Source organism: Pygoscelis adeliae, unplaced genomic scaffold (genome assembly GCF_000699105.1).
Source record: "Pygoscelis adeliae isolate BGI_AS28 unplaced genomic scaffold, ASM69910v1 Scaffold48, whole genome shotgun sequence".
NCBI classification, from domain to species: Eukaryota; Metazoa; Chordata; class Aves; order Sphenisciformes; family Spheniscidae; genus Pygoscelis; species Pygoscelis adeliae.
The window spans coordinates 6,575,704-6,589,668 of NW_008825618.1; the positions used below are offsets into that span (position 1 = coordinate 6,575,704).

At 38.8% G+C, this 13,965-nt stretch overlaps 1 protein-coding gene across 1 annotated transcript in view; it reads left to right on the forward strand.

Moving 5' to 3' along the window:
* Nucleotides 1-13,965, forward strand: part of MYO16 (myosin XVI) — a 278,671-nt gene that overhangs the window by 41,255 nt on the left and 223,451 nt on the right. The window contains exons 3-4 of the mRNA XM_009333377.1: nt 8,915-8,985; nt 12,965-13,108. Coding sequence (XP_009331652.1) covers nt 8,915-8,985; nt 12,965-13,108 — 215 coding nt within the window. The remainder of the gene's footprint in view (nt 1-8,914; nt 8,986-12,964; nt 13,109-13,965) is intronic.

Below are 13,965 nucleotides of genomic sequence, written 5' to 3' on the forward strand. Positions count from 1 at the left end.
GTTGGCATAGGATCAACATAAATGGTGGGTGAAACAGAGGGGGTGTACAGTCTATTCAGCAGAAAAATTGTGTTGTATGCAAATTCTTTAACTTTCACTGTTACACTAAGGAAAAGCATGAGATGGCAATGGTTTTCAAATTAAGCTACTGACCAGAGAACAAGTTATTTTGCTGATGTGTGTTTTAGTATTTATCATTTAATGACTATAGGATTGAAAAGTTGCAAAATCTGAAATAAATTTAACATATTTAGTAAAATATTGTAAAGGTCTGAAACTTTTATTCAATTCTACAAACATTTAAATGTACAATCGAGTGTGTCTGTAGCAGAAAAGTTAGCCTAAAAATTACACTGGTAATTTTAAGAGCTTTCAAATTGACACATATTTCTAAGGTGAACCCAGTCGGGTGTGAGCTTTTGTAATAACTGACCGCAGCCTGCTGATCATGTTCTTGCTGGTTTTAGTCACCTTTGTCAGGACCTCCAGGAGAAACCCACACATTGGAGACAGATAAAATATGTATACAGAATGCAATAGGTGACCTAAATGCTATTAGGTTCCTTTTTTTTTTTTGGTCTTTTTAACCTTGAAATAAATAACTCGCATAAGCTAGTTGGAAGTGAAAGCTTTGAGAAAAGCCATATTTAAGTTTATTGTATGATCAACTGCTTTCCCTAAGGTTAATTTTAGAGTGTTCATCTTACGGTAAATTTTAAAAAGCTTTGTTTTCATTGTAATTTTATCTCACTAACAGAAATTCAGAATTCAGTCAGGTCTGTGCTACCAGTTTTTGATGACACAGCTATTTTGGCCTGGGAAGTAGCTACGCTGGCAAAACCCCTGCTGTGCTATCAGCTATGATGATAGAAGCAATATTTTTAGCTAAGCATGTGATATTTTGTGAGGTGGTGTTGAATCATTTTAGCAACAGCTCTGTAATATATACAGGTCTTAGTTACAGTGAGGTAAAATCACAGCTTTATAAACAAGAAAGACAGACCTTACCACAGCAGTTTTCTCCCTGTGACCTGGCCAAAGCTCTAGCTCTGGAAGAGTTAATTCAAAAGGGAGGCAAAACAAGGGATGACCACCATTGACTAGTGACGCTGGGTGTGCCCTTGCAGCAGTATCTTTGGGCCGTAGAACTGAATGGCTGCTTCCAATCTTCTCTAAATTACTGTGATTTACACCACTGTTTTTCCACATCACTCTAGATATCATCAGTGCATGTATTTGCAAGTAAATGATATAAATTAGGGTCCTTCTATTTGAAAGAGTAACTATAAAGCAGGAAGGCGTTAGATACTGTGAACTGAAAAAGAAAGAAAAGACGACTTTGGGAATAAATATCCTACAAAAAAAGGAAAAAAAAAGAGAGAAATCAGGTGTGGCTATTAGGTAATGTGACCCACTTATTTTTAAATCTTGTTCCTCTGAAATGATTTCAGAGTCTACACTGCTTTTCCATGTAAATATCTGTCTTTTCAGAACGGAGATGCTTTGCCTGCCATATCACAACTTAACTCAGGCGTGTCAAGTTTGACTGCTGCCCATTGTCACTTTTGTGTAAGGAGATGAGTTAATTTCTGTCACTGTGCTTGGGCACTGTAAGAGGCACACACTAGCATTTTTTAGGCCATTAGATTTGTGGCCTTAATATTTTCCAGTGGAGGCACAGACTGCATTAAATTTCATGTATATAAAAATGAAATGAAAGAGGGGGAATTTGCCTGAAGAAGTTTTAAATTTAGCAGTTATTAAATAATCATAGTCCCTAAACTCAGAAATTATTCTGGCTATGTCTATAGTGATAGAAATATCTGCCCCACTGGGGGAACTGTGACCCTCCTCATGGATCTCATTGGAGTTTGACCTAGTGTCTGTGTGGCCTAGAAACATAACCATTATTTCTTATGTGGTTTTCCAGTTCAAGGTACCTCAGATAACAGGATGGCTGTGCCCTTGACCTCCAGAGTGACAGTGCATTGGCAGAAAGCTGTCAGGGTTGCTGAATGCCTGGGCACGGATGTATAAATAGTTGAGGGTGCAAGGCCTGGTGAGAAAGTAGCAGAGGACTAGGCAGAAAGGAAGGGACCTATCTTGTCATGTGCCTACCTGTGCTGCTTGAAGTTCAATCCCACAGTGGAGTGATCGAGCCCCTCAACTGCTTCCAAGCCTGGGGTCTGACTGATTTCTCTACAAAGAGAACATGGGATAGAACTAACGTATTTTGATCTGGGTCTAACATTATAGCTGGGACAGATGTCGTCTGGGGCTGTAGGACTACCTCTGTCTGTTTCACTGGTAGTTTGGTTTGTTTCTTTTAAAGGTAATGCTGTGTTGAATGGAGCTCAGGAATCAGCCTGACAATTCACATCACATTTTTAAATGCAGCAGAGAATCAATGGCCCAGTTGCTTTGGGGTCATGGTAATCTGATTCCTGGCTGCCTGAAAAAATTATACACTACGGGAGCTCTGCCAGGGAGGATGGAAGCATCAACCCTATCCTCATCAGTTTTCTGTTCAAACAGTGGACAGTATAGCTTGGATATGCAAGGCTAACATCTCAAATTCAGCCAGTATGGAAACAGTAATCTTCCTCTCTTCATTCCTGCATTCTGTGAATGGCATAACACTTAGCTGTCCAAATGTTGTGCATATTTCCTTTATGTTTTTTTTTCTTTCATCTTTGTGCAGTAAAGGTGGGAATTTATTTCCAGGAGTTCTTCAGAAAATGAGAAGATGAGGTTTGAACAAGTGTGACAGATGTTGTCAGTGGTTGCTAGAAATATTTCAAGGATGGAAAAAGCAGTAGGATTACAAATCAGTTGTTTGAAAAGCCCATTAAGGGCATGACTGCTCTGAATAACCTCTGTCAACTGATGGGTAGAGCTTGCTTTGAAAGAAAGCATCAGCTATTGCACTAGTAATGATGTGGTAACAGTATTGCTACTGTGTAAATGTGTTTGTTAGGTAAACAAGACAACTTAAAAGAATGATTAAATTACCAACGGTGGTACTTGGATTTTAAAATTTAATTTTAAACTAATCATAGCAAAGGTATGAGGTAAATATTTTTCTAAGACTGCATTCACCAAAAATTTATGACATCGTGCTGGATTTCATTTGCTGTTCTGATTAAGAATAACTTATCAGAGACTGGCATTCATCTGTTCTCATATGCAGCTGAGTTGTATAGCAGGCTCTTCATAGAGTACTCAAAGAGTACTAAAGAGGCATGAAGGTGGCAAGAATTCTAAGTGGTGCATCTGTACAGAGTTTAAGATGCCAGTGTTGGACCAAAGGTCTGACTATGAGGGAGTAAAGGGCAAAATATGACACTTCCTTAACTGGTGGAAGTGGAAGGGGTGGAAGTATGCTACTTCTCTTCCTTCAGCATCACTTCTGTTGTCCAGTGGTTCAATTTCATGGTCAGTTTATGCCCAAACTGCTTTCAGCTGTTGCTGAAAGTGGTGACTACCCCATTCTCCCTACTCATACCCATTACCCAGTGCCATGTTCCCAGATTGTTGATCTAGTTGAAAACTAATCTTTGCCTTGTGCCAGTGAGAGGCAAGTGGCAGAAACATGCAGCCTGAGGCAGGAGGAGAATGGGATAATCCATTCCAGCAACAGCATGGTCTTAGCTAGGCTTCTGCAGTAAGTCATGTTGCTGCACATAACGAACAAGTAAAGCCTTCCAGCTAGAGTTATTCCTGCTAAACTAGAGAGAACAAAAACAGGTGTTAACAGGAACAAAGTTTACGCTACTGTTAGTGTACTAGTGTACTTTTAGCTGCTACTCCCCAGAGGAATGATTAATAGAAACATACTGGTACTCCATATCCAGCACAGCAGATGGCCAATAGTTAAGTTTTACATATATTAGGCACTTTTTTTTTGTCTTTTCTGTTACTACTAAAACTGGGTTTGCTGTGAATGCAACGTTGCCCAGCTGCTAAGTTTGCACTACCATCAGTAGCTGATCACTGGTGAGTTATTGATAGCCCTGGGCCCTCTGAATTCACCTTCCAGGCTCTGCTGTCCCTTCAGATCTGTACTCCTTTTGTCTGCAGCATATAAGGTCATAGATAGTTCTACATGCCAGAGTAGCTAGATGCTATTTGACATAACACAGCATAAGTACTGGTTATTGCCATATATGTAACAGTTCTTAACGCATTACACAGCACAGTTGTACAAAGCTAAACGAAACTAAAATTTGTTAGGTAAATGCCACCTTGTCATTAGCCAGTTGCTATAACAGCTAAAAAAGTTAAAATAAAGCTCCAAGCAAGCCAAGACAAGCCAGACAAAGTAAGCCTTACAGCCCTAGTCCCACATGTGAAGTTAGCAGAAGACCTGTGGCTGGTAACAGGCACAGCAATACTGTCTTTACTGGATTATAAGGCTACCTAATAAGTCATAAGCTAGTCAACACAGTCAATGGCGTGTGGAGAGCTATTCAGCTCACTGGAATAATTTGGTTAAAACTGTAACATCAGGCATATCTAAAAAGCTATCTTGATTATTATCTTTCTTTACTGCTGAGACTTTATAACTTCAATGCTTTCTAAAACACCTTTATTAGATATGAAATTAGGTGTGAAATTCTGCTCTAAGTAGTTGATAATTTTGTGTGTCAAATCTAAAAGACATCAGAGAATGGATGGACCTGTTTATACACACAAAGGAAGGACTTGAGAGTTTACTGAAAATTTTACTCAGTTTTTTTCAAGTAAATGTCAGTTTCCTGCCTTAAAGCCTGTTTTCAGTCTCCTCATCTTTTCTGGAGACTTCTCTTCCATGAAAGATTACAAATAAAAGAAGTTTTAAAAGAAGGTCTTGTGAAAACTTCCATAAGAATTGCATTAATTAAGAGATACATAGCATTTCTGGAATACAGTTATCTATTACTTTCTGTCCTCATTAGGGCAATTCATCCCAAATTACTAACAGTAACTGGAGTAGTTCTATCAAAAGGAAAAAATGAACGTAAGGTGAAGATTTTCCCACTGACTAGTAAAGTCTTAAGTGAATGACCTGAATTGCATAGTAGGGAGGGGGATTTTGCCTCTGTGATCTTTTTTTCTTTATTTTCTTTTTTATTGTGTTTTGCATGGGGGGATGAATTCAAGGAAGGAGGAATGCTTTTTACTTTTCTTTGTATGCAGAGGAATGTAGGTTGCATATCTTGCCCTGGTAGTCTTTGTGACGTGAATTTCCTGAAGCACTGATTAAGCTACAAGCAATAATGAGGAAAAATAAACCAGACAAAGAAAAGAACTACTGAGCTTTTATCCATTTACCCTAATTTTTTGTATGTGATTTGATCACTTGTTTACGGTCATAATTATTTAGTATTCTACTTTAAGGTCGCAGTTTACGAATTAATTCTTTATGCAGTAATCTTGGTCTGCATTTTTGCTGGGGGGAAAAAAGCAAGGCAAAAACATTCATTCTTACGAATTTCAATCTCAGATCTAGAAATGGTCTGTCATTTTTTTTGGTTTCAACAGCAAGGTGTTGCTAAATGGATCTGGAAAGATATTACTTCATTTTGCATAGCTTCTCTGTAAGAACCAAGTCTTTGGGGGTTTGATGGAACGAAGATATTCAATAAATTGTCCATATTTTCTATACCCAAGTAGCCACAGGCTCTTTCTGTCACTTGGTTACTATTTTGGGCTCCAGATGAAATTCTTGTGGAATATTTTTAGAAATGCAGTTTCCCAACCGTCTTACCTTCCTGTGTGTCCTGCTTCTGCCAAAAGAGCGGCGTCTTCATCCTCTGTCTTTGCTTGGAAGGACCTAGCCAAAAGCCAGTTTTGGTGATCCCAAGACTCTTAATGATTGAGTTCATCTCAATGATCCAACAAGAAACTCTGCATTTTATTTTTGCTGGGTTTATTTTTTGCCATTAGAGTCAGTTCCTGGATGCAGAAGTAGCCAGAGGTAAATGATGTGTAAGTCCTTTTGCAAATGGGGAAGGGAACAGACCCTTTTGGTTGGCTCCTTAATCGGCTTATCCTGTCTTGTAGAAACACAGACTGAGGATGTTATTTCATTTTCAGCCTTAGTCAACGTAAGACTTCTGCCAGCAAAACGCAGTGTGCTTGCTCTGCCTCCACATGATGTGTGCATTTGTATCCTCTGTGCTAGTGCTTATGGAGCTATGCAGTCAGCCACATTGATGGGGCTGAAAACTAACCCTGCCAGGAGAGAGAAAAAAGAAAGAAAGAGGGGGAAAAAAAAAAAAAAAAGACTTACTGGTCCAGTTGAATGTGCAGCTGCATAGGTGGGGAGAGCTGGCACAATGGAAGAGTGGGCCAGGCAGTGGATAACATACCTTCCCCCTTTTGACAGCAGCGCAGTCTGTGAGAATACGCCATAAAGACGGCATTTTCAAAGGATTATGTACTCTCACTGATGTCATCAGTTAAAGCCTCCTTGAGAACAGAATTATGGCTGTTTAATAATTTCTGCAAATCACACTTTCAAGGACTATCTGCCTTAATTCCCATATTTGCAAATGAGACTACCATTGCAGGTGGAACCAAGCCATAGTTCACATTTTTAACCTACACACAGAGTCCATAAGAAAGAATGCTAGATAAAAACACTGTATTATGTAGCTGAGAGACTGAAATGGGTGGAATTTATTGTTTTTCCCTGAAAAGCAGGGATGGAGGAAGTGGAACAACTTGGAGTGTTAATTTGTTCAGGTGAAATCCTGATGGGATTGACAGAATGAAATTACTTTCGGAGCCTTAAGAAATATTCTGTGATATGGAATTTGTATTTTCTGGCCTGATAAAGAAATGGCAAAACATAACAACATTGAAAATATTAAGTCTTGAGGATGATGCAGTTGCACGCCTATTTAAGGAGGGAGGATTTACAATAAGGTCTTTACTCACTAAAACCTGAAGTAGAGGAAGCATCTCCATAGATGGTCAGCAATTTAGGTATTCAAAGAAGGAAGGAACTTAGTTCTGAACCTTTGTTTTTAATGGTCTCTGTCTGGATGAGGGCAGTTGTGTACTTTAGCATTGGATTTGTGGATCTGAGAACAGAAGGAAATACTTTGCTTTTTGTCGTTCATCCATTTTTCCTAAGGTTATGAAAATTTGTGAACATTTCTCTACCCTCCCACTCTGCCTCAGTGCTTTCCATCTTGCTTGGCAGTTGTTGTACTGTTCATTTATTCCCCTTCTACTTTTTGCGGACATGCTGGGGACAACAGTGACTTCTAACAGTAGTTAACTTTCAAAATGGCATTTGCCACAACATAAAAGTCTTTTACAGTTATGTAAGTTAAATGAAGCATTTAATTAAATTCTCCTTTGGTGAGGAGAAATAGGTACCATGGAACTATTTATAAAGTATGGATTTATACAATGATTTGGATTGATGTTTGATTTTCAAAGTTTAAAAAAGAGCAAAAGATTAAATGGATTTGTAAACCTATTATAAATATTTGTCCAATATACCAGTATGTTTACTATGTGTGAAGTATTTAATAATGTTGACACCAAGTCTTTCACTTTAATTTTACAGGCTTGCAGCCATTTAGCCAAATTTTCTTTCTTAGGCTGAATTTTTCTAGGTCAAAAATCATTCAACACATTCAGAAAACATTGCTTGTGTAAATTGACAATATTTGAAAAGAAAACTGACCCCTTTCAAATAGGTCAACTGAATGTTTGAATGCTGTAAGAAGTTATGTACAGTGAAATGGAGTTGCAAGTTCTAGAGAGAAAGAAAAATGCATGGATAAGGAGGAGATGGTGTACATGAGTCTCTTGACATTCACAGAAGTTAGAAGAGCCTTGAGACAATTTTATGGCCCTCCTGTAGGACAGACACTGCAGTGGAACAGATTTCTGGGGTACTCAGAACTTAAAATTTCTTTGCAGACCATTGCACAACTCTGTCCAGGAATCTTAACTAGGAATTAAAACCAGGATTTCCAGATGATGGAGGCAGAACCAGCTGTGTTCCTACACAGGAAACATTATTGGCAGTTGCTCTCCTGGAGGGAGGCCTTTTGAAAGGGTTCTTCATACCAGTTTAGTGAAGACAGGGTTGCAACGCCGGTGTGGATTCCCCTGATAACGTCTGGCATTGTTACTGTGCAATTCTATCCCAGTAATGAACACTGGTAGCATGAGTTAGTCAGTGCTTTGATTCTGAGTGAAAAGGTTATAAAGGCGATAAAGACCAAGGGGAAAAGTGCTGAATTTTCACACTTGAGTGAGCACCAATAGGAAGGGTTGTGGTTTTGCTTGCGTTTATAAGCCTGTTTTCATTTCAAAGGGGTTTGATACATGTAACTGGGAGTGGAGTTTGACTCCAAATATAATTTTGAGAGTTATGCTACCTCAGTGATCTGACAATGCACTGGAAAGGTTAAATTGAGTGCAGATTGTTTAGCTTTGGTATGATGATTAATTTCAAGTGATATGTTATGAACACTAATTTCAATTATTTACTGAAAAAGCCAACAAATCTCATGGGAACTCTACGAAGTAAAACAAAACCAGTTGACTGTGATTTTTGTCCCAAATGAACTAATCAGGTGATTGTGACCTTGAGACAGGGTCTCTCCTCCAGCTCTCCCTTCCCCTCTCCTAGGTACAGAACTGACATAGTCATCTGTCCACTTGAGAAGTCCTTGATACTGTTCATATTTAACATCATTATCAAAGGTCCTTTGCTTCCAAGCTTAGCCATTAAAATAGATGAGATGGGAAATGCTGACATGATAGTTTTGCAAATGTTATCTGAGAGGTTTGCATATATTATTAAATCTCTTAATGAAGATGATGAAGAATCAGCCAATTAACAGCTCAGAATTAGGTATATTGCTGCATTAATTCTTGTTCCTCTTTTCTTTTGATATTTCAGTGCTACGGCTATTGAAGGATGGCGCTGACCCTCATACGCTTGTTTCCTCAGGAGGCTCCTTGCTCCATGTGGTAAGAGTGATTGAAGATTAATGTTAGTGACTATGGATAAATATGGTGGGATACCGAGTAGCAGATTGGGCATATTAACAAAAAGAAAGGCTTAGGCTTAGCAATAATTTTTTATCTACACTGTTGTCCACGGTGGTTATGATTGCATCCAGCTATGTGTGTGAAATAAATGGTCGTTTTCAAATTGCTTACAAAAGGATGGATCATGTCATAGGAATGGTAACTAACAAAGTAGAATGAAATGTTTTATTTATAAATTATCTGTATAGTAAGAAAGAACAAAGGAAATATTGCTTGATTCCGAAGATAGGATTATATGGTCCAGAGATTCACAGGTCCTATGTGAAAAACACCATGATGTAACATTTTTCCTTTTGTTTCTGTGCCTATTTTCTTGTACCAATTTCCTACACGTGGATATTTAACACATTATCTGCATTTATTTTATCATTATTTGTATAGCAATTTAGATTAAGTAACTGGAAGATAAAAGGAAAACAGTTTGTATACAATGACCAAAAGAGAAGCAAGATGTAAGGGCATGTGGAGGAAAGACTGACAGGCAGACAGGAAGAAAATACTGCAGAGGTAAAATTTTGGCTTTGCTGAAGGCAATGGCAAAACTCATCATAAATTCCTCAGTTTTATGATCCTTTACTTTGGTCTGTGATGCTTCAGTTGCAGACATGCTTTCTATTCGATGTGAAACTATTTTAAGAAATTTGGATCCAACTTTGTTGCACAATGCTGCTAAAATAAATGTGTCTTCACAAATACAAGGGCATAACAGATCTAGTGAAAAGTCTGCTGGCATAGTGTTTCATTTTAGAACAGTTGGATTAAGTTTCTCATAATATGTACACAAAATAGAGTGATTTCTTGACGAAGAAAAGGATCCTATAATATTACTGGACTCCAGCTCACCTGTGACCGTGGTCTTGCAAGATGTAGCGTTTCCGTTATGTAATTAACCTGTGTTTTCCAACTTCCATGGCCATGCTGCTTACCAAGGGCTTTGGGAAATAGAGGCCTAGATAAGGGGAGGGTGCAGTAATGAGTTGGAACAGAGAAAATTTAAGTTCTCTTTCCTCTCCTCCAACTATTTACCTGCTGCAAAGGTGCTCAATCATTCTTTAAAAATGCAGCCCATACGAGATGTTAGCTTTGGGATTCCCAAAATTAAGGCATCCCAAATCTTACCCTGTGCTGAAAGCCCTAGGAGACAATCTTTATCTTCAGTGTGGCTGATGTGACATCTGTCTCACTGGCATTTTAAAATAGAAGAAAGAAAAATCCATCTGTAGGGATTTTAGGTTGCTTTGTCTAGTTCAGCTGATGCAAACGTTTTAACTGCAGATCAAATCTGAACTGTGCCTTTTTAGGTTTCTTGATCTTCTGCATCATGCCCCAATTCACTGTCACAATCAGTATGTCTCCACTGGTGCCTGCTGCTTCACAGGCACACATGCTTCAAAAGGAGGGAAAGCTTCCTGCAGTAAGAAATTTGCAATAGAGAACTGTGTGTAACCTACTGCCTTAGTTTAGTCAGAGTTACTTATAAGTACTCATAATTCATTTACAGGAAAATGCTGGTCCCACTGGAGATGGGGCAAACCTGATTTCAATAAAATTTGGATTTGACCCCTATCTGGGAGCAGTACACATAGAAGAGGAGAGTCATGATACAGGGAAACAGATAAGCCAAGTTTATTTTCCTGCAAGAACTCAAAATAGTAATTTGGCATGCATCTTTATTATATTTTTAAAGCCCACTCAGATCCATTCTAAGTACTAGTTTTACCACTATAATTCTATGTAAGCTGCTTTCTCCAAAGGGGAGCCTAATCAGTGTTTATTCTTTCCAGTTGCAGGGTAAATGTGTTTATTCCAGAATGGATGGAAAATATATTTATCTTCACATTTTACTTAAAAACTGATACATGATATAATTCCTTTTTCTTTTTCTGTTAATTTCCAAAATGTGATATATTTCTAAAAAAAATCAAATGTGACATTTCATAAAGATTCTGTTGCTATCTCTGTAACAGTCTCCCAGTATGGTTGAATCTCAGGGAAGCCATGGGAGCTTCAAAGGTATTCACTGAACTCTCGTTAGACTCCATGAGAGGAGAAGTACAAAAAAAGAGAGTACTTGCCTGAGTTGTCCATTCAGTGGGAAGCGCATAGTGTCATATCAATTCACGCAGGCAATCACCGAACCCGCCCTAGTAACAAAGTATACGAGTGCCAATTTGCTCCTGGAACATTGACTGAGATCGCCCAATTGCTCCACAAAATCCATTAAACAAGAATCAAGGGTCAGCGGCAATTAAGTTGCTGCTACAAACCTAGGCTGTTTTCAAACAGGTAACTAATCACAAAAGGCTGTGTATCTGTTATTAATACACAGAATAGTTCAGTGACATCTGTCGTTTGTTTTGTATGGAAGCTCTCTAGAAAATTTTTTTGCTTAACAATGCCTTGAAAATATGATTGGTATGAGATTATGTTGATTTGTATTATAAAATGTGTTATCTCTGATTTGTTGAAGCTTGAACATTGAACAGCTCAATGTAAGTTACACTACTGATACAATGAATGATACTGATGCAACAAAACAAAACTTCTGTCTGTTTCTAGAGCTGCCCAATAAGTTGCAAGCTAAAGGAAAAACGTCAGAACTTTAATTTCTGTTCTATAATTTAATGCTCAGTATGTTTGGAAATCATTTAAAGCAGGACTGCTTTTTAGCCTGATAGAGTTTAATTTTCATCATCTGAGTTATCTATATTTATTATTGCAGTAGTACATGCAGCTCCTACATTCAGTTGAATATCTCAGCTATGTCTTGACTTCACAGTGGAATCCAGTTAAGCACTTTTCCTTCTTCCCCTTTTCCTCCTGTGTCCTGGCTTCCATGCCAGATTAATACAGATCAGCAAACTGGATGCCATGTTGTGGCTCCACATGCGATACCGACATAACAACATAATTATTAACCCTCACTTGCAAATTATCTGCAGATTTCACTACATTTGTACTCTCAGTGTATATGTGTGCTTTTTGGGACAGGGAAATATTATACAGCTTTAAATATTGGAAGAGGCGTAGATGTTAAGGATTGTATTCAAAGCATCTAAGTATCTAATACAGAAAATTAGTCTCCCTGTAACCTGTCTCCAGTGGGGAAAGAGGGAGGATCCTTCCCTAAAGAGTTACTGAGTTTGTATGTTAGGCCAGAGTTAGGATCTTAACTTAGGTGCCCTGATTGTCTTTTAAAGTATTATCCATAAGCGCATCCATAAAAAGTCACCGATGTGACAGAGGAGTAAGCTCAAAACAACAGCTAAGCCAGTTTCTTCTTCTCTGCCAAAATTAGTGACCTCCGTCATCAAAACAAAGTATAGAAACACACACACACACATGTGTGCAACCCCCCCCCCCCAACACACCCTTAGTGTTCAGAGTATTTATCTGTCAGGGAGACTTGAATAGGAATCAGTATAGTTAGTGGATTGGAAATAGGAGTGAGTATGGAGAGGCGTGTATTACTGCTATGAACCGCCTAAGGGCAGAAGGCAGAAGTTCACATACACGTGGACATATGTACTTGTGGGTGTACATATACTTAGATGCCACTACTCATGATGTGATCATCATGCACTGATACCTGTGCACTGATTTGGAATTACAGTATTGAACAGAAAGAAAGCCTCATCTTTACTGTAGATTGCAGCAGATTTCATACAGTGCTTTTTCACAGGGAATAGGGATTCTGTGAATCATGCACATGGAACTTGTAGTCTCCACAAAACTATTTCTCTAGATTCATCAGCTGTTGTCCCCTACAAATACAGCAGTTTAACTGCAGTGCATCATCTGCTGAATTTAAATGTTAAATGGAGGAAAAATCTTATGTAATAAATTCAGTTGTGCACTGAGTAAAACATCATCCCTAATCTGTTCTTCTTTCTTCTAGTGTGCCCGCTATGATAATGCATTTGCTGCAGAAATTCTAATTGACAGAGGAGTAAATGTAAATCATCAAGATGAGGATTTTTGGACATCAATGCATATAGCCTGTGCCTGTGATAATCCTGATATTGTCCTGCTACTGCTGCTAGTAAGTAAAGCAATCCAATGCATTATGTGCTTGAAAAGGAAACAGAATCTAACTGGGGGGAGTAGTCACAGTGCCTGTCGCGGGGGTTGGAGTAGTCACAGTGCCTGTCGCCGGGGTTTGAGTAGCCTCAGTGCCTGTCACCAGGGTTGATCTCTGGATAGTATTCTTAAATAATTGTTTAATCTTAAACAAGTCCTGAACCACATTCAGGAGACATAGCAATAGGAGCATGCTGGCTTCAACATCCCAAGGATATTCAAAATTCTCAAGAGCTGTTGTAACTAGCCTGAAGGAGAAAGGGAAGGTGAAGGAGCGGGGGAAGGTGTGTCCCCCTGCCTCCCCTGTAGATTGGTTGCCCGAGGAGAAAAGGTAAACGGTGTAATTATTATTAGTTTTCAAAAGGTAAGTCATCCCGAGGTACGGTGATGATGGCAATGCCAAGTACAAATACAAGAGTACAAATACAAAAATTAGTCTCATGACCAAAAATTTTATCACGTCATAAACGAGTAGTGTTACACAATGCAGCAAAATGATATCCTTGACCCAGCTCCCAGAGGTGACAAACAGCACAACAGGGAACATGTACTGCAAGTAAGGTGTTACATAACACAACTCTGAGAGCAAGCACGACAACTTTGAGAGTAAATTAATCAACATTGTGACCAGCAACTGTTAAACCAATATGACGAATGCTTATGACAAATTTGCCGTAACACACTCTGGTCAGATCTGTCGTTATCTCAACTCTTTGTGCCCCACGTTGGGCGCCAAAAGGACTGTTGTGGTTTAACCCGTTGGGCACCTAAACACCACACAGCCGTTCACTCGCTCATCCCCCCTCCAGTGGGCTGGGA